The sequence below is a fragment of the Alexandromys fortis genome, unplaced genomic scaffold (genome assembly GCF_014885135.2).
Source record: "Alexandromys fortis isolate MF-2015 unplaced genomic scaffold, M_Fortis_MF-2015_v1.1 scaffold_272, whole genome shotgun sequence".
NCBI lineage: Eukaryota > Metazoa > Chordata > Mammalia > Rodentia > Cricetidae > Alexandromys > Alexandromys fortis.
In genome coordinates this window covers 319,735-341,233 of record NW_026068149.1, presented here as the reverse complement: position 1 = coordinate 341,233, position 21,499 = coordinate 319,735, and the positions used below count along the sequence as shown (strand labels likewise).

General features: G+C 37.1%; 1 protein-coding gene across 2 annotated transcripts in view; it reads right to left on the bottom strand.

Moving 5' to 3' along the window:
- Positions 1 to 21,499, bottom strand: part of Grm5 (glutamate metabotropic receptor 5) — a 308,427-nt gene that overhangs the window by 179,427 nt on the left and 107,501 nt on the right. For both annotated transcript variants that reach the window (XM_050127222.1, XM_050127224.1), the window contains exon 2: positions 12,166 to 12,415. In XM_050127222.1, the coding sequence (XP_049983179.1) occupies positions 12,166 to 12,415 (250 nt within the window). The remainder of the gene's footprint in view (positions 1 to 12,165; positions 12,416 to 21,499) is intronic.

The window sequence follows — 21,499 nt, the reverse complement described above, 5'->3', positions numbered from 1 at the left end:
CTTACATGGTTGATTTTCCTCTCTAGGTCCTTGACTGATTTCCTTACTTTATGTGCTTGCTTGTATCTTCTTTCAATCATTTATCAATTTGGTTAGTAAGATTTACAGTTCTTCACCTGGACATGAGTCCATTACAGTACCCTGGAGTTTATTAGTGCCTGGTGTGATGTTTTGGAAATATCATATAGCCTGGAGTTTCATTTATTTCATGTTTGTGGTTTGAACATCTGCTGTTTTGGATGTATCTTCTTGTTTTTCTTGTGTATCGTTCTAATAATTAACATAATTTTTAAGGTTCAATCCCAAGTGTCAGTGTCATTAAGAGAGAGAAAAGAGACCACTGAAAGAACAACAAACTATACAAGACCCAAAGAGAGGAACATGGGATGTACTCACTCATATTTGGTTTCTAGCCATAAATAAAGGACATTGAGCCTATAATTCGGGTTCTTAGAGAAGCTAAATAAGAAGGTGAACCCAAAGAAAAACATATAGGCATCCTCCTGAACATTAACCTTCATCAGGCAATGAAAGGAGACAGAGACAGAGACCCACATTGGATCACCAGACTGAAATCTCAAGGTCCAAATCAGGAGCAGAAGGAGAGAGAGCACGAGCAAGGAACTCAGGACCGCGAGGGGTGCACCCACACACTGAGACAATGGGGATGTTCTATCGGGAACTCACCAAGGCCAGCTGGCCTGGGTCTGAAAAAGCCTGGGTTAAAACTGGTCTCGCTGAACATAGTGGACAATGAGGACTACTGAGACCTCAAGAACAATGGCAATGGGTTTTTGATCGTACTGGCTTTGTGGAAGCCTAGGCAGTTTGGATGCTCACCTTACTAGACCTGGATGGAGGTGGGTGGTCTTTGAACTTCCCACAGGGCAGGGAACCCTGATTGCTCTTCAGGCTGACAAGGGAGGGGGACTTGATTGGGAGAGGGGGAGGGAAATGGGAGGCAGTGGCGGGGAGGAGGCAGAAATGTTTAATAAATAAATAAATAAATAAACATAAATATACTGAAACTCCATGAAGTTCCACTCACATTTCACTGATGATTATTAAACTGAAACAGACAAAATTAATCTGGATTGTTAACGAGGTTTAAAATTATTTAGGACAAACATGGCGATCACTTAAATGAATGAGTTCAAGCAAAGGGGTAGTGAAAGGATACGAGAGAGGAAGCCAGCATTATATAAGGGACGGGGACTGAAGGAGGGAATTTCTGAAACAAAAAGCTGGACAAACTTCTGAGGACAGGGTAGGCTGATCTAAAACACCCTTAAGACCCCCAGATTACACTCACTGGAGTACTTAATCGTCTATCTGGGAGTCTCTCGGGTGTGTTGAACTATGAGAAGTAGCTATGGCATGGATATCTCCACAGAAAGGCTGGTTCTTGTGCTTTCAACAGCACTAAGTGTTAACCCTCCAGCAGGTTGGAGGGATGTGATTGTGGATGTAAAGCAGTATATGGGGGCTTCAGAGGTCTTGGAGTCTACAGTAATGAACTTCAGGAAGAGAAGTGGTCCTAGAGGCGGTGACCCTAGGTTTCCTGCTTTCGAAGTCCAGAATTATTCTCAACTGATGAGGTCTGCTCCCCAGCGCTGACTGCAGGGGCTTTCTTTCCCTGTATACTCCACTGCCTGGGCTGAATCGCTTGCCAACTGTCAGTCCCTGTTTGTCAGTGTCCTGTTCCCTGGCATTCCACAGATGCCTCCCAGGGTTTCCTCACACTCTGTGGCCTGAGCAGATTATATTTAAACTCTATGACTTGTGATTATTCCCTGTTATCAGCTCCTAAGGGTAGCTCAATTTTAAGCAGCAGGTTCTCTCTTGAAATGATGTCCAGATGTAACCTTCTGAGTCACATGAACTGTCTGCACTGTGCAAGTGTCCCTCTGGATGGCCCTGTATTAGCCAGACCTACAGCTGACTGTAAGGCTTCTGAAAGCTGTGTGCTTGTACAGTGGGTAGAGTTGCCAGCCTCTTATCGTCAGGGATACTTGACTTACCTTTTTTGCTGGCTAGTTTGATGCCATCTTGATACAAACTAGAGTCCTAAGAAAGGAGGGAGCCTCAACTGAGAAAATGGGTTGTAGGCAAGCCTGTATGACATTTTCTTAATTAGTGGTTGTTGTGAGAGCATCTAATCCATTGTGGGTGGAGCCACACCAGGGCTAGTGGTGCTGGGTTCTATATAAAGGAATGAGAGAAACATGGAGGGCAAGCCAGTAAGCAGCAATCCTCCATGTCCTCTGCATCTACTCTTGCCTCCAGGGTCCTGCCTTTTTTGAGTTCCTGTACTGACTTCCTTTAATGGTCCACTAAAATGTGGAAGTATAAGCCAAGTGAATGATTTCCACAAGTTGCTTTTGCTTACGGGGTTTCAGAGCATCAATGAGAAACCAGAGATAGTCTTTAAATAAGGCTGTGTTCCCTCTCTTCCCCAGAGAGCCACAGGCTGGAGCTGGGTTCAGTCTGGCTTTCTTCTATTATTTTTATAATTTCACTCCTTTATGTTTTTCTAATTGTGGTACTTATTCACCAGTTGTCAAGAAAGAACCTTTGATACTTGGATTCTAACGTCTTATTTTGAAGTCTTGCTGAGTCAGATATTAGGGGGTAAAAGCTGAAAGATCAGAGAAGGAGCAGTCAGCCACTAGTTCTTACCTTGACAAAATCCTCAGATCAAATGGGGTATCCTGTCTCTGTAAGTCTTCACACTGAATGCCCTACACTCCTGTGTCCTCCTGCCTATACTCCTCTCTCCACCCAGCCATATCCCTTTCCATCTCCACTTTCCTAAGGTGTGTGACTCCTAAGTACTGGGATTAAAGGTGTGAGCATCACCACCTGACTCTGTTCCTTTTTTAGACTGAACCAATCTCATGTAGCCTAGGGTCGCCTTGAGTTTACAAAGATCTGTCTGTCTTGCCTCCTGAGTGTTGGGACTAGAGGTATGTGCCAACTGTCTGAATTCTTTGTCTAACTAGTGGCTAGCTCAACACTCTGATCACTAGGCAAGATTTATTTGTTAAAACACAGACAAATTATCACCACACATCCACCTACATGTTATATTAATTATAAAAACTGAGACATGAGTTGTGTCTTAAACAAACAAACCAATGCTTTCTATGACATTTATCAAGATGATGCAGTAGCTATCACTCAACACACAACTCTAGCCATCCCAGAATACTCAATGGGAGTGTAAATCAGATCAACACAGTAAGTCACAAGTTGGGTAGTATGAACACTAACTATTTGAGAAATCTGCCTTGTGCTTTAAAAATGTAATTTACCAAAGAAAAAAAAAGCTTGAACATATGCTTATTGTTTTTGGAATTAACAACTCATCATTAATTTTTGAAGGAACACTGAAATTAAGATAGTTCAGGATATAGTGCAAGCAAGAGTTGATATTGCCCTGGGTATCCTCAGAAACCTTTACATCTTGTCTTAACTGTGGAATGGTCTACATTCTGAATTAAAGACCAAGCATATTATAATGAGGGATATTTAATAGGAAAGACCATTTAGTTTTGTGTTTTAGTTTGGAAGTGCCTTGTATTTGGTTCATTGTGATCCTGTCTCATCCAATTTAGATTCTCTGATTTCCTCTCCTACTCTTGAAAAGAAAGACATGTTCCACTGCCCATGTCCACCTGGCTTTCAAAGTCCTCATGTCTCAGTCTGAACGATTTCCTTAGTGTCCATGTGAGAAGGGGAGAGCTCACATAGTAGCTCCCTGAGACTATGAACAGTTATATAACAATCTAGGCCCATTAGAACACTAGTAACTCAGTTTAATGTACTCTTCCAGCTTCTAAGCGATTACCATAAAGCACTGTCATTTCATATCGGAAGGGATGTTTACTTCTGCAATAAAAAGGACTTATTAAAACAAAGGACTTGTTAAAGCTTTATAATTAGATAAAGTCTATTTATTAATTTATAAAAATTAAGATGAAAGGGAAAGGGAGGTGAACAACTGATGAAATGGTGTCTCATATTCCAGAACAGACTGGTCCAGCACAAATATCTTGCCTCTAATAGATAAACATAATAGAATAAGAATAAGAATAGAACATAACTTACTTTATATGAAATAACAGCGGTATTACAGTTAAAGCTACTTATTCTGACTATAACAAGATGATTGATATTACACAATCTGCATGTAGTACACTGGTCATTTTTTTACTGTATTATATTTGATAGTAAGTGGCAAACAAATTGGTACTTATTGAAGGTATAAGTCAATAAAACGAAATATAAAAAAGAAAAACGCCAGGCAGAAACTCACAGGTCAGACTTATTACATGCACATACAACTGAATTTATTTTTTCTGCCTCAGTTTAAATTAGACCTTGGAGAATTCATGCATGTTTTTCAAGGCCTGTGGACTTGCAAGACTAGGCAGCAGTCAGTGTGTTTAATGTGTTTGAATGCCCAGTGTCTGTGTCCAGCCCTCTGGCCATATTGTCACTGAGCTGCTATGCATCCAGTCGCTGGGTAAACAGGATTAAATGGCACAACGTTCACAAAGGCGTTTTGTAACTTTTAACATTTTAATGTTGTGCGAATTATTAATATGTTATGGCAACAGCAATGCCTCTGAATTCAGAGTACTAAATTCTAAATTAAGTCAAACTGAAAAAAATACACATACAGCTTTTCTTATTTTAAAATCACAAGATTATATAAATTTAGAAATAAAGTTTCTCCCAGCCTGGTATACAGAGCGATTTCCAGAACAGGCTCCAAAGCTACAAAGAAACTCTTTCTCAGAATACCAAACATAAAATAAAATAAAATACAATTTCCCAGAAAAGAGCTAAATGCCGACTTTAATCTTTTTTATTTGTTACATCATTAAACCTAATCCAGAAGGTAGAGAGGCAAAATGAGAGTGTCGGGCTATAGCTGTTTCTTGAGAATCCTCTGTTAAAAGCAGATACATTTAATATATTTGAACTATAGTTAGAGCTGAGTGAAGGAAATAAAAAGTTTACTTGTAATAGATTTAAAAAAAATGTACTCTTGTCTTAGGCTAAATCAATGACTGGTACAATAATTCTTCATGTTTTTGAGACATGCAAACGCATGATCAGTGAAAACACAGAAACATTTATGTAAATTCAAATTTAACATTAACGCTAGTGGTAATAGTTTAGCCAAGTTGTTGCTGAGAACATCAATTACCTCTACTTCCACCACCCTTGGCGTGGCCACGTCCTGGGCAGATTTGCCCTGCTCCACCATAGGCCTGGCATCCTGCCACACCCCGAACGTCAAGCGTGGATTCAAATGACTCATCTTTATGGCTGTGTTCATGTTTACGGGGGCCGGGGGGGAGGCTCTGGATGTTTCAGCATTATTTTTCCTTCAAATACGTTTGGTGAATGAGAGTCAGCTGTTCAAGTGTCAGAAGTTGAGAGCTGGGCTTCTTCTCCCAAACCTCTTTTCTCTCTTCTCAAATGATTCCGACTTCTAACCAAGAAACTCTAACACTATTCGCCACAGTGGGGGTTAAGAGTTCTATGTACCATTGTACCATTGTCCGAGGGAGGGGGAATGGAGTGGGGGGAGAGGGAGAGGGGTAGGGGAATAGGGGGAGGGAGCGATGTGTGCGAGGAGGGGGAGGGAAATGGGAAACGGGGAGGAGGCGGAACTTTTTTTTTTGCAACAACTAAAAAAAATAAAATAAACAAAAAAAAAGGGAGTTCTACTGTAGCAGGTCACTTCTCTCATGAAAGGCATCACTCTTCTCAGGACACATGTGATGTTTGAAAGAACATATCAGATGTGAATATTTGGTAATATCTTTGTATTAACTTGCTGTTGTCGGGGAGATGGCCATTAGTTATTTACTTTGTTCAGGGTGTTTTCCCATGTACCGTGTTTAGGATAGTAAATAGAATAGGGAGAGAACTGCAATTGGGGTAGTTATTTATATCACAGATGAGAAAGACAGCATGCAAAATCCATAAGAAATTATAAAATGCAGTAGAAAGCAGCAAGTACTGTTAGCAAAAGTAAAGTTGATTGTAGGAGGATTTGTGTGAAAGAGCGAATGCTTTAGACACACGTGAGGAAGTTGGGGAAGTTTATAAATGCAGATGTCAGATGAGAAAGCCAATAGTGAAGATATTTAGAGAAATGTTAATTAGAATATTAAGAATTAGGATCCTGGGTAAAAATACTTAAATGGGGGAATTGGTGAACTATATTGAGAAGGTGATGTTTGAAAGAACATATCAGATGAGCAATCTAATAATAAGGATATTTGAGGAAAGATTGTGCTAGACAAACCAAACTATTGCCAAGGTCCTTAGGTGGGAACAGGTAAAGAATATTGTGGTTGGACTAGAACAGTTGAAGGGCAGAAAAAAAAACGGGTGAAAAACAGGGGGAAGGAGTTCATAATGTTGTCAAAGCTAGATTACTTGTCTATGAAATAGTTCAGTTCAGGGGCGTTTAAACAGCAAGGATCAACTTGTGTATTTGTTACAATCTTGTACTAGGACACAAATATAAACTCTTAAATTTTTAAATGAGATGGAACTAATTGTACATCAATCTTTAGGTTCCAAATTCCATTCTCATTCTTATCTAGGGAAAACGCTTCTCTCTCTCTCTCTCTCTCTCTCTCTCTCTCTCTCTCTCTCTCTCTCTCTCTCTCTCTCTCTCTCTCTCTCTCTCTCTCTCTCTCTCTCTCTCTNCTCTCTCTCTCTCTCTCTCTCTCTCTCTCTCTCTCTCTCTCTCTCTCTCTCTCTCGCTCTCTCGCTCTCTCGCTCTCTCGCTCTCTCTCTCGCTCTCGCTCTCGCTCTCTCTCTCGCTCTCTCTTTCTCTCTCTCTCTCTGACTAATTTGAACACAAAGATTTGGGGTGACCTTTAGCTTAATGGGGGAATAAGAAAATTTGATAAACATAAATCATAAAGATATCTTAATAAAACTAAAACTGCAATCCAAGCTTATCAATTCAAGTGTAGAAATGGATACTTAGTGTCACCTTTATTATGCAAGGTAACAAAGATTTTAGAGACTGCAGGCAGTTGAGAAACGAAAGAGTTAGGGGGTTGGAATGACTCAGATATCTTATGTTTATATAGTTATGATTCCAACGTAAAATAAAAGCTTCTGTAGAAAATTATGAATATTTTAAAAAGTATGTGAATCATAAAAATACCCAGTGGATTTTTACAATACAATAATTAAAAAGAAAAACTTACTAACAAAAAATTTGAAGTACTGTATTAATTGAGGACAATAAACTTTTCATAAGACAGAATATGATTATGGAACAATATAAATGTATGTGAAAACCATCCTTTCTTTTTTAAAACATTTAATATCACTGAAGCTTTCAACCTTCAATATTTAGTATGCAACACCCTAATTTTGTAACTTAGAATCTTCAAAAATTAGGGTAGAACAGTATTTACAATGTCAAGAATATTAAGAAAGTAATATTACATATCTTATTGGTTTTACCCATACTCTGAAACAGTGTCAAAACAAAACACTACATCACCATACAATTAGTAGAAATGACTAAACATGAATCATCTATGAATATATTAAAAAAGATATATAGTAGTGTTATATCAACACAGAACCTGTAGTGTTAAACATAGATTTTAATGAAAAAAGCATTATTGTTCTTTAGCTGAGGAAAGATTATGTGGGTATATCTGCGCTAAAGAAAATATTTCTAGGCTTCCTAGTATTGTTATTTAAAAAATGGTTGAATTAATTGAGCAAAAGTAGGTAAAAAATGAGCAAGAAAATCTGGTTTTCAGCTAAGCCTGAATCAATGAATAAACTGCAGAAGGAACCAGAAAAAATAACTTTATCTGATAGTGTATATGAAAACCAGTCAAGTCTTAAAGGGAAGACAATGCAGCAGTGGCCCTCAGAAGGTGACTAGGAGAGCTACACTGTTGAGAGGAACACATACGATCAAGTAGGACATGAGAGTGGAGGAAAAAGAGAAAAAGAAAAAGAAGAGGAAAGAAGGGAACCAGCAGTAATGAGAAACCAGAAAACGTGTGTTCATAGCCATACAATAAGATGCAGGGGAGATGAAAGGGCTTGCTTTGCAAATGTAAGGGGTTGAGTTTGAGTCTCAGGATCTACATTTAAAAATGAAGAAGGAAAGAAATGCCTGGCATGATGCCATATGTTTATATCAGAGCACTGGGGAGACGGAGACAGGTTAATCACTGACACTCACTGGCAAGCCCTCTACCTACTTGATGAGTTCAAGACCAGTGAGTGGGGCTATCTGAAGAAAAACAAAACAAAACAATGTAGCCAGCACCTTCTGAAATACAAACTGTGCTGGTCCTCTTGCTTCAGCATATATTTGTGTAAATGTGAACACACATACACACACACACACAAACTCTCTTGTGTATGTGGGCATGCACACAAACACAGGCACATACACACAGATAAAGACAGACATAGGCATCCACACATACAGACAGACAGAGAGGTCAATTTCTACTGGGCTTTCTTATGTAATAGCACAATTATGACCCAAGGATCTCTACACGCATCTTTGTCTCAACATCTTGTTAGGTAATTGACTGTCCCATTGGGAAAGTTCATTAGCAGAGTGTATGGTTATGTAACATAGAAAAGTTGTCGTCACTGGTGTTTGGTCAAAGCCGAAGAAAGATGGATGAAAAGTAAAAGAAAGGAAACACTTAGTCTATGTTACTAACTCAGTTTGGCAAATGAATGTTTTAAAAAATATTTTCATTAGAAAGACAAATATGTGTACAACCCAATGTGTAATCTTTATTGTACTTAACACACATAAAAATTTGTAGAAAAAATTGACAGATGAATAGGGGGTCTTTTAGGTATATTGCTTATTCTTGTTGTTTGGAACAATATATTCCAGGAAGATGAAGAAAAGAATTCTAAGCTCCTTTGTTCTTGACCTGACTAGTGAGAAACACAATGTTGAACATTACAAGCTGTCCCTCCAACAAGTGGTTCTATGGGTGGACCTACTGGTGTAGAAGTCCCCAAACTTCTGAGGGAAGAGAAATTTAAAACAGAATTTACTTACGAAGCACTACAGCTTCTAAGTGAATGCTGAATGCATAAGTCTTAATATTCTTGTGTAAGTAACCAGCAAGTGCTTTACTTTTCTGACACTGGATCAGAGTGTCCAAATCTTTACATAGACAGATAATATGTTAGGTTTCATAGACCACATGTTTTCTTTCACAACTATTAATTACTTCATTATAATCATATAGCCAAAGGCATTATGTAGATCAATGTGACTATATGTCAGTAAAGCTCTACCTCATTGTGTGTAAATTCCATTAACCATATAGACTTTCTAGGAAACCAAGACTACAAGGCTTTGATCTGCTTTTACCAAATCATAGTATTCTGTGCTTGTTTGATTATCAATGGGTTTTTTCCCAATTTATAAGATATATTTTTTTTTTCTCACTTACTGAAACCTACATTTTTTTCCACAGTGATTTTCTTTAGAATAGTTTGGCTCAAGTGTTCCCTGCAGTTACTGATTTTGTTTGTTGTCTTGTTAGTTTGTTTTGTTTTCTTTAAAGAAAGGTACACTGGATTTGTTTTTACATTAAGAAAATCCTTTTATGAAGAATTGATTTTAATTACTCTACTTTTCTTTGTCATAGTTTCTTTATATTGACTAAAGAGTAAATCATTGATATTTCATACCAGTAATATGAAATTCTTGCTGAAAGTGAGCATCATCAAAGACCTGCAGATGGCTAGCCATTATGGATAAGGATATAGGCTTCCTCCCACTGTCCTCTGTGGCATTGGCTGTATGATCTTTAACAAGTAGGTTTTCTCTCTGTTTCCTCAGCTATAACATGAGGAAAATGATCACTTCCAAATAGACTTGTTAAAAAGAGTCAGTATAATAATACAAAAGAACAATCATACATATCAGTATTTGTTAAGCACAAGACTCTATAGATAGGTACTATTAATATTCTACTATCAAAGTATCCCAAATGTTTTTATAAGTACAATCATTTCCCAAACTAGCAGAACTCTGAGACATAAATGCACTAACTAGTCCAGAAGGAGACTTGAAAATTCTGGGTCGTTTTTACTCCAATCATTTTTTTTCTCCACCCTAGGTCTCCTTATCTCCTTTCTGAATCGTTCTGACTTTCAGAAGCAGAACACCTGGCTAGGTCACCAGCAACACCCAAATTTTTGTTGCAGATCTTCCTACCTTGATAGCTATAGACAAATTACAGCTCTGAATTTCAGATTTCCAATTTGCAAAGCCAAGTTAATAAGATCAACATCAGAATGTACTTTAGAGAGATATAAGAATATCTTAGTTTTCAAATTTTGAGTGTATGGGAGAATTATCCCATACACAAATTTTGGTGATAAAGGGGCAGTGATATGAAAGTTTCAATTCTCATTTCCTCCCTTCTCTTCCTTACCAGGGGATCGACTCACCTATTCACTGAGTTTGGAAGAATATTGCATGCATGCATCATTTGGCCTTTTTTTTGTCAAAAGAATATGGAACAATATCCACAGTTACAATGATTTCCCTGTGACTTTGGAGTGTAAACACGGTGGTGGAATGCCCATTTAGTCATAGATCAAAGATGTCATCTCTAATTAGTTAGCATGCATTAGTCTCCATGACTCATGCCTGTTGGTTTAATTGAAAACTGGGCTATTGTTTAATCTACCTTTAAAACACTCACAGCATTAAATCTCACAATTCTTTATGTGACAGCATAAGAACAAATATTAAAATTGGAGTTATTTTAAGAGCTTTTTTGTTACAGTATAGCTAAACTGCCCTCTCCTCATTATGCCTTTTTGATTATAGTGTAGGAGAATCTTTTCTTCTCATTGTAACAGATGATGTAATATTTTTAAAGGTAGTGTAGGAAACCGCTTATCAATCATATCTTTCTTTCAGTTTTTGGCACTTCAATGACATCTTCTTAACCCAATGCCAACCACCTACACAAACATGTGCACAGTCACACAAACACACACACATACACATACACACACACACATACACATACACCCTCTTGACTTATCATTGACTATTAGAATGTGGGGATATCAAGGGATTTTTCTGTTTTCAAACCTTGTAAGCCTACCCATACTAACGATTTTTCCTTCTGCTCCAGTTCAAGAGTAGATCTGCCCTGGTTATTGCTTTATTCCGTGCTTTAAGTGATCCCTGTTCCCATATGATCAAACTTGATGCTGTTAGATGACGCCTTCGTTTAATCTTCTGATTTCCATCGAATCCAAAATTAAATGACTAACAAAACATATATCTTTGTCTGGCCTTTGAAGGGAATATTCAGATCTTATAGGACTTAAAGATGATAGTGAAAAATTATATTTTTGTCTAATATTAAAGTTGTCTAAAATGCCACATACTGGTTAAAATTAAATGACTGCCATAAAAACATTTTCAGGGTTAGTAACTTATTTTCCTGATGTTAAAATGAGACATTCAGATCAGTCAATGTCAACACACAAATAAAACGCATTACAAGCATAACCTCATGAGATTGGCTACAGAGAATAGAGCGGTCTATCCATATAGGCATGGAAAATACGGACATTGTCATTCTCACTATAGAGCCCCCACTTAAAACATTATGATGACATTTAAAGTTAAAAGTTCAGCAATTAGCAAATATTTTACTAACTCCCAGTGTTGAAGAAATAGAAATCTATCCATTCTCTATTTCTTTGCATAAATGTTTCCCTTTTAATATATAAATATATGTATACATATAACTTAATATCTAAATGATCAGAAATTACATATTGGCAAGCAAAAACACTACTGCAAAAATGTCCTCAACCTTTTTTTTTTCATTTTCTGTACAAAAGGCAGAAAAGTAGTTCTCTTTTACAAACTTCTTTTCTATGTATTCTCTCTACTAGCTGTGCTTAATCCACGTGTTCTAGACAGTTTGGTGTACATACAACTAACCAGTTGGTTGTTTACATACAGAACTTCATGTGGTTGTTCTGGTCTTGCTAAATCAATGCACACAGTGGTCCTTATGCATCAAAGGAATGGAAATGAAGGCAAAGTTTTGCTATTATTTGTTCACGGCCACTCACCTGCCCAGAAGCAGAAACTCTCCGGCTAGACCCAAGCGTCTCATGGCCATCAGCAGACCTCTCACAGTCATGCCTTCGCAGAAGCAGGCTACCACCCGGGCCTTGGGCAAATGACTTCTGAGCTTTTTCAACAGCTTGTCAAAGCTCTGCTCTCCAGCATTGCTGTAGATTTTATAAGAGTGGGCGATGCAAATCCCTTCCTTGGCTGACATATCTTTGAAAGCCTCCATCCCGCTTTCTCCATAATTGCCTGTATGAAAACAAACATAAAAAAGAGATATTGAATTGGTAGGAATGCATTTATTAATACAATAAGAATCTTTTCTATTAACTGAAATGTAGAACAACCTGTTTCAGTAATACATATATATGTGTACGTCCATTTCAGCGCTTAACTTATTCACATGATATATTGTTACCCATCTCCATCCATGTTGTCACTATAGCAGGGTTTTATTCTTCCTTATGGCTGAATAGTATTTGATTGTGTAGGAACCAAATGTTCATCAATAAAAGAACATGTAAGATGTTTTCATTTTTTAACAACATCAAGTACAGCCTCGGTGATCACGAATGGGCAGTTCACATCTGTCTGCTGTTTAATATGTACCCATACCTTAATATAAAATGATAGGAAGCATCCGCTGGCTGTTTTTATTCTATGCTCTCTCTTTCCCTCTTTGGTTGTCATTGGATGATCACTGTATCCCACTGCTGGGGTTTGAATATGGTTTATACTCCAAGGATCCTGTTTTGGGGCTCTGGTCTACAATGTGCTCACCCTGATGTGGTGGAAATTTTAAGTGGGCTGAAGAAAAGATGACCAGAACATCAGCAGTCATTCTCAGATGACTTCTGCTAGTAGGAGGGTAGGGCCTACCAGGGCAGATTAGTTTTCATTTCTCATGAGAAGGAAAAGTTTCGTTCTTACACAACATCTTGCCTTTTTGCATGTACACCAATTTCCTTTATCTCTCCCCATAATTTAATAATAAAACCAAACATTGCCACTATGCTATTTAGACTTCCAACTTAACCAAATTACTGATCCAAAAAAGCCTCTTTTTTACGTACATAATCCAGCATTAAGTATTCTCTTGTGGTAACACAAAATGTATCACAATTGGCCCTTAAGCCAAAGTATGTATATTAGTTTTATTCATAGTATACATATGCATATATTTAGATATACAGTGTGTACATACGAGCATATACAAAATACATACTATATAAATGATATTGGTGTGATAGAAATATTATAGAACATCTTAGTATATAAAATATTAGGGATACAGAAGCCCTTGTACTCCCCTTGTCCTCACAGAGAAGCACTAAGAGAACCAGCAATGTTAATCTCACAGAGGTGTCTCCTCAAGAGCAGAGATAAAATCAAATACCTGCACTCCATCTAGAAATCTGGAAGTGGAGGGAATTGACAGCTTGATGACCTTTTTGTTATCTGAAGGGACAGACTTCATCCCAATTCCCCAGAATGATCATCCCAGACTCTTTCCTCCCTAGCCATTACCCATCCTTGGATGTCACAAGTACTTATGGCTACTGACCACACTAGATTCTAGGCCTTTTAGCTATAGAAACAAACCTTGTGGTCACGTGTACTTTATAACAGAGTCACTGTGTGGTCACACCTTATGCTTTATTATGCTCCTGGAACTGGACAGATTGGACTGATTAGTACCTAGAAACTTTCCCCAATCATACTGTGTTTTAAATATACTGATAATGAATTGTCTGGCATTAGACCTTCTGAAGTCTGATCCAAGTTGATAAAGTCCAGGTTTACATTCTTGTCTCTCTATGTGTTTTTTTTTACCTCTGGGAAATATCCTCAATAAAAATGTGTATTTTATGTAATATATTAATTGTCATGAATTTATTACTTAGTATTCTAAAATGCAAAGGACCCAATATATTCTCAAGTAAGATTAATCCTGTTGCCCAGCGGTGGTGGCACACGCCTTTAATCCCAGCACTCGGGAGGCAGAGGCAGGCAGATCTCTTTGAGTTCGAGGCCAGCCTGGTCTACAAGAACTAGTTACAGGACAGCAACCAAAAGCTACGGAGAAACCCTGTCTCAAAAATCCAAAAAAAAATTAATCCTGTCATGAAAATGTATAAACTTATTTTTTAAAAAATCCAATTTTTATTCTATATAATCAAAGAGCAGTTAATGATATGAATAATTCAAAAATCCACTTTCATCCAAAATACAATTAGAGGTGAGAATATGTTCATCTTTTTCTTCTTTCTGCTTTTTATTTTTGAGACTTTATTATTACAATTTTCTCTTCCATTTTCCCCTCCAAATTTCCTCATAACACAACTTTCTTCAAATTTATGATTTCATTCCATCAATTTTTATTGCATACATATGTGTATTTTTATTTCTATATATTCCCAAATATAAACTATTGAGTCCATGTAATATTACTTGTACACATGTTGTCAGGGCTGACTGTTTAGCACGGGACAACCAATTGATATTCTCTTTCCTGTGGAGTGTTACCGCTTCTGCTCCCAGATTTGCTCAGTGTCCTGGAGTTCTTTGTGTCTGGTTGAGGCTTTGTAGGCTTTTCCATGTGACATTTGGCATCTTTTACAGTTGTTAAGAGGCCCTGCTGATCAGAGGCTGTGGTCTACCATAGCCTAGCAACTTTCTTTAAGCTTAGCAACATGGAAGACTTATTGCCCTCAGAAAAAAAGCTTCCTGCTCTCTACCTAGCTTTATCTGGAAGATGTCTCCTTGCCTAGGATGCCTGACTTATATCAAGGGTGACCCTTGACACAATTCCCTGCAAATAGTCTTTCCCTGATGATTCACGTGTTAATTAAGGAAGTGATATAGCGATTTTGATAGGGCCATGATTCCACTAATCCAGATACTTGATAGGAATGTGCCACCTAATTCAAATTAAGGTTTGTCCCCAGGGTCACCATATATATATATATATATATATATATATATGATATATTCCAAGATAAAGTTAAGGTGATTTACCCAAGTCTGTGTCCCTGAGTGTTATTTCCTTTGTACCCATGGCCATCTGCACCCTGTTTTCTGCCTCTGTTCTCTCTACCCTTCTGGACCAATGCAACCAACAATCCTGAAAATGGCTGAGGAAGTTGAGCTGCATAAAGTCAAAGGAAAAGGAAGATTAAGATTGTCAGTCATCTGTGAGAAGAATCACACCAGGGTTATTATATAAGTTATCCCATTGAATTCCGATAATATTTTTGAGGTGAATGTTATTACTGGCATCCCATACCCAACACAGTCAGTGCTGTCAAAGATCAGAGTTATAAATATGACTGGTATGTAAAGGCTGAGTTCCATGCAGCTCCAAAAGTAAAGATTCCTCTCACTTTGTTCTTCTATAATTGACCCCCAAGAACCTTAAAAGTTCAATTGCATAGGACAGATAGATTGACACGAAGAACACACGGGTATTATTACACAGCTGGGTTATAGAATATAAAAGTTTAACTAGCCTAAAATCAGGTAGACATAGGAGGTGGTATCTATCAAGAACAGCAAATATCAAGTAAATGAGAGCTATGAGGCACCCAGTTACAGAGCCCTGAGCTACACAAAGATAAAAGCCAGTAAACAGGTAGGTGGACAAGCCTGTGCTGGAGCACATATCTCAGTTCTGCTCCTGTGCTTTACCAACATACACGTGCCTTACTCAGATGAGCCCCTCAGATTTTCAGGATGCAATATTGTGTAGTTCTATCCATACACAGCATACAGGAGAACATGCTAGCTTGGCTCGCAGCCCAAACACTGATATGCAAACTGCGCGGATTTCTGTTTATCTCTAGAATTAGAAGCAATGAGAAACCTCTGTGATAGTGGCAGGTCAAATGTCCACACCTGTATTCTTCCATGTGATATTGCTACTCTCGAGCCAGACATTAGGATTACAATTAGTTCAGCTGCATATTTCTTCCAACCACACTTCTGTGCACCAGGAAATGTTTCCTTTGCAACTTATTTCTCAACCTACATATTATTTATCAAATGACTGCTGTGCCTGATTTCCAAATCAAGTAGAATCGTGGGTGATTTGGCACTTAAAGATTCAAGTCGTATCACTTTTAATAGTCAATATTTAATCCTAATTACATTCTTACAAAATATTCAGCGCTGAATTATAGCTTTATATACACAATGGTATGTATAATAAGAGGGGGATTTTGGAAAGAGTTGCTCCATCTTCTAAAGTTATCTTCTTAATGATGTCATTGATAGGCACAAAGAGACATGTGGGTTTTGACATTAGGACGTTCAGTGCATTTGTATTTTAATTGCCTTGTTAATGCAGTTTGAGTTTATATCTGCAGTTTGGAAAAATACTACCCTTTAAAAAAATATTTTGGAGACTTTTCCTCATTTCTCTCTCTGGATACTCTTCCCAGAGGAAAATGAAATGTTGAGACAGACACTGTGACCCAAATTCTCATTCTATAGAATTCACCTTCCTTAGGCTTTCTTTGTAGGCTGTCGGGTGCGCAGCTAAAGCCTGTAGAGCCCAGCTCATTAAGAGTGATTCTATTTGAATAGAAGGGAAAATCTTCATTGTGACAGTGTGTCAAGGGGTCGAGGGGATCTGGAAGGTATTTTGCCTCTTTTTTAAGTTCATTAGTTACCTCTAGTCCTTAATTCTAACTAGATCTAGTGACATGCAGAAATTGTCCTATCTTAGCTGAATGTGGAAAATCCTTCACAGCATAGCTAAGTCATCTCATGATTGACAACCTTTGCTGAAAAGAAGTCCGTTCTTTGACAGCAGCTCCCTAGTCTGACACCTTCTCCGGTTTAGACTTGCTTTGTGTAGATTTGTAATTTCCAGATTTCCTCAGGACTCAACTTTTTCTCATAACATGGAGAACAGGACTCACTTTGGGTTTAGGGATGAGCAAAATACATCGAAGTTGGTGGCATAGTTGTGTACTTGTTATCAGACTGAATTTTACTTAGGAATGAGTAGCTATGCTATTTTAGAGCCATGGCTTTAGGCTTCACATCTATTGTTCAAACCTGACCTGTCTCCTATGTGCTACTACTAGGTTAGCCTCTGAGAACATATGACCACTGAACATTTGACTTATGTCTAATCTAAAAAGCATAGTTCTTTCAGTTTAAAACACTACTTTTCAAACATATATAAAAGAAAAATACAGGTATCACATCAATATTTTATAATGTTTATGAAATGTCAAAATGATAAAAATTATAACAATGATTAAATAAGATATACTCTTAAAATTAATTTTATAAATTTATCTTTATTGTCTTAAGCCATTTATGTGGGTAGTAATCTATTTCTATCACAGGATATATATATGTACATATATATTGTATGTATATATATATTACACACACATATATATATATCCTAATTTTTCAGAGCAGAATCTAAACTTCTTATAACACTAGATCATGTATTAGTTTCCCTAAGATCAAGTGTCTAGTCTTTCTCATTAGTCTATCATTGTCTTATAGGGCACAATAAAGCCATAATGATAGCAGTAAACAAGTCAACAAATGCACATTCTTTCCCTAAAATAATTTATTATTCTGACTAAAATATGAGTGATCATGGCCCACAGGCACACAAAATTCTAGTTTTCCCTGAATGACACAGATTTCCATGGAGAATATTTATATTCATAGAAAAGAAAGGCATGGCATTGATGTGTTTAGAGGACAATGAACTGTATATAGCATGTTTTCAGGTATCCCAGATTGTACACAGCTATCTTCCTCGGAGATAATTTTGTATATACTTATTCCCTCTGCACTCTTCAAAACACAGCTGCTATGGTTACAATTCTCTAATTCTGTATTTCTAAACTAGTCTGTTTCCTTTTCCTCATTCCAGATATGGAAGCTTGCTTCTGGTCATGATCTTATTTATTTGACTGTGTTTAAAGGGTATACGACAATTGGTTGAGGGGTTTATCTCAGTTACACCTTTATCTACAGAGCTCCTATATGTGAATGCTTGTTTAAGTAAGTGGATTTTAATATCAATTTTTCCTTAGCCAATTGATGTTTACTAGTAACCGTGATCCAAAATGATAGATCCTAGGTAAGACATTTTGGACAACACAGTTTAATCATAAGTAACGTTGGACAGAGTAAAAAGATATTTGAATTTCGTTAACTTAAAATCTTTTGTTTTCTAACAGTCATGGAAAGCTGTGTGTGTGTGTGTGTGTGTGTGTGTGTATGAATGACATGTACTTAAAAGAGCCACAGAGTGAAATTTTATATTTTCCTTTTGTAATAAACACTAAGCACATTGGCCACCCTTTTCCATTTGTTTTACAGTTTAACTCTAACATCTAGTTTCTAATTCTGAGAATATACACAACAACGGGGTGAACAATTCCTAAGTTGAGTTCATCTTGTTGAGGCCCTTATGTAAAATATTATATTCTCCACTGATTTTACTTGAAAAATATCCAGAACATAAAATAAGAAGACATTCTTCACTGAATTTGCACAGCTTTGAAATTTGCGTAACTACTGTTCAGCTGCCTGCTCCATTAGTTACTGCTTTCTTGGACTTTAAACAGCAAGTAGTAACTGTTCTCCTGCCATATTTTGCTTTTATAAAAACTGCTGGATTTGGGTTTCTTAATGTACCTACATCAATTTGTAAAAATATCTCAAAGCCACAATTACTTTCACCTCATGAATAACATTCATTTACCCCATATGTATTAAACTCAGGTTTGATCAGAACTTAAAAATCAGATGCACCAGCATTTCAGTATTTTTCCTTCTTTATTACATAAATTGCCCAGAATCCACTCTCACTCTGTTTTATATTTTAATGCTAGAATCAAATCAAGGGTATTCCTATGCAAATACTCTACCAATGAGCTACATTCCCAGCAAGGCATTCATGCTAAGACAAGGGAAACAGCCTCCGACTAGTGCCTGAACAATTGCGACTTTAACACTCCTCTTGAAGGAGTCTCATTTTCAAGAATTAATGCCTTCCCTCCTGTTTTCATTACTCATAAATGTCACTAAATTTTTCACCAAGCAAGAAAATGGGAAGAGGTGGGTGGAAAAAAGCTGATTCACTCAACCACTTCCCTAACTTGGATAATTCCATAAACCCTGGATGCAATGCAACTGGGCTTTATTACAGTCAGCACATAAGCATTTAGTTAAATTGATGATAGTATAAGGAAAAAGTAAAGATAAAGAATCTCACAGGATCAGAAGGAGTATACAATACTAATCTCTGATCTTAAAATTCTAGGAGCTCCAGAGAAATACCGCTTCATCGTTTAAAGTATCCAGATTATATTTTGTTTTGATTTGATTTGGGTTTTGTCATGGTAGTACAAGCTCACTAATATAACCTTCTGTCCTTAAGCCAAAAATCTTTAGGTCAAATAATCTTTAGGCAAGATGGAATTAGTGAACTTATAATGTCATAAGGCTCATCAAATATAGGAAAAAAACTTTTGTAATATATAGACTAAATTTAATTCTTGCATTTGTAATTCTCTAGATGCTTATCCCTTAAGAATGAATTTAAAAGCTTCTGAGGTTCTGTTTATTTAATTGAGTAAGAAATAGAAGGATAACACCTGTTTAATGTCTGGTGCATAATAACTTCTCGACAAAAGTTAGTTTATGTAGTATTTCCTTTTTTACATTTCTTCTTTACAATTTATTCTTGTAAAGCAAGACTTTAGAGATTGGCTCCCAAGTTAGAATAGGTTTTACTATCACTTGAATTAATCAAATCTATATTCAAACTGTTGATCAGCTACCAACTAATTTGGGTGTTTAGGAAAGTTATCTAATCTCCTAAGCATATTCTTCCTTATCATAAGATGTTACTGTATTTTTCATGAGGATTAAATACAATTTTATATGGGGTATGCTTCGAATAGATATGACAGATTGTTTTAAAAAGATTTAAAAATAGTGTTTACTTTAGTTGAAGCATTTATATATTTTCCATTATAATCTATTTAGACATTGGTGGTTATAGATAGGTGTGCTCCACTCCTTCTAATAAAACTCTTTTCTGTGTTGTTGCCCATTTCCTCAAGACCTCAGCTGACATCTGGCAAATGATCATTTAACTGGAGCTATTCTTCTCAGAAATTTAAAACTAAAACTGGTCTTTAGTGATGGTGTGTTGTCTGTGTATTCCCTCAGGTTGTTACAAAGTAACAACTTTTTTTTAATTATTTAAAAACACAACCCTTAGTTCTATTGCCTTTTTGGAATTCCGTAAAGCAAATTAGAACAAGGATAACCTCTGTCATCAGGGAACATAATAGTTAAAACACTTTGATTGGATTCACCCAGTGTTTTAATAAAATCACTCATGGCCCAATTCCCCTGTCCTCATTTTGTTGCTGATGAAATCCCTGGATAGTACCATAATGTTGGTTTTACCACTCTGTTGAACTAATGGTTGCTGTTTCCCACACTCCATTCCTTTAATCACACCTCTGGGATACTAGAAAGTATCAAACCCCTTGAGATTACCTAACACACAGGAATAGCAAGTGAATCTCTGAAGCATGTTGAGGTTGTCACAGTGGCTTATTTTCTCTTTAACTCAAATATCATTAAGTCTCCCCACGACTCCTGGGGGCACTTCTCAATGAAAGGAATCCTTCAAATGGAATTGCTAGTTACTCCTAACTTGTAACTACATAGGAAATACAAGTTTCAGAAACATCCCAAGGATTTGGGACTGTGTTGGGTTTGAGCTCCAAGAAAATAAGGACATAGCCAGAGTTGTGCTGAGTTTAGTATTCATTCTTATTGCTACACGCATGATAATTGCCCAGTTTCGATGAAGTCTTTTAGTTTGCTCCACTTCTGTGCATAGCTGCTTCTCATGTTTGTAGAGGGCTATCTTTGTATTCATTTGATTTGTAAGGTACTAATGTTTTATTTTTATTGATTTTTATTGAGCTCTACATTTTTCTCTGCTTCCCTCCCTGCCTCTCCTCTCCCCCCCCCTTCAATCCTCCCTCAAAATCCCCATGCTGCCTATGTATTAATGTTTAAAAAGCATTATATATATACATTTGATGTGGGAGTGATTTCTTATTAATAAAGAAACTGCCTTGGCCCATTTTATTGGATAGAAAATTAGGTAGGCGGAGTAGACAGAGGAGAATGCTGGAAAAAAGAAGCTGTGTGAGGAGTCGCCATGATGCTCCCACTCCAGACAGACGCAGGTTAAGATCCTCCCTGGTAAGCCAGCTCATGGGCTACACAGAATATTAGAAATGGGTTAGAACAATATGTAAGAGC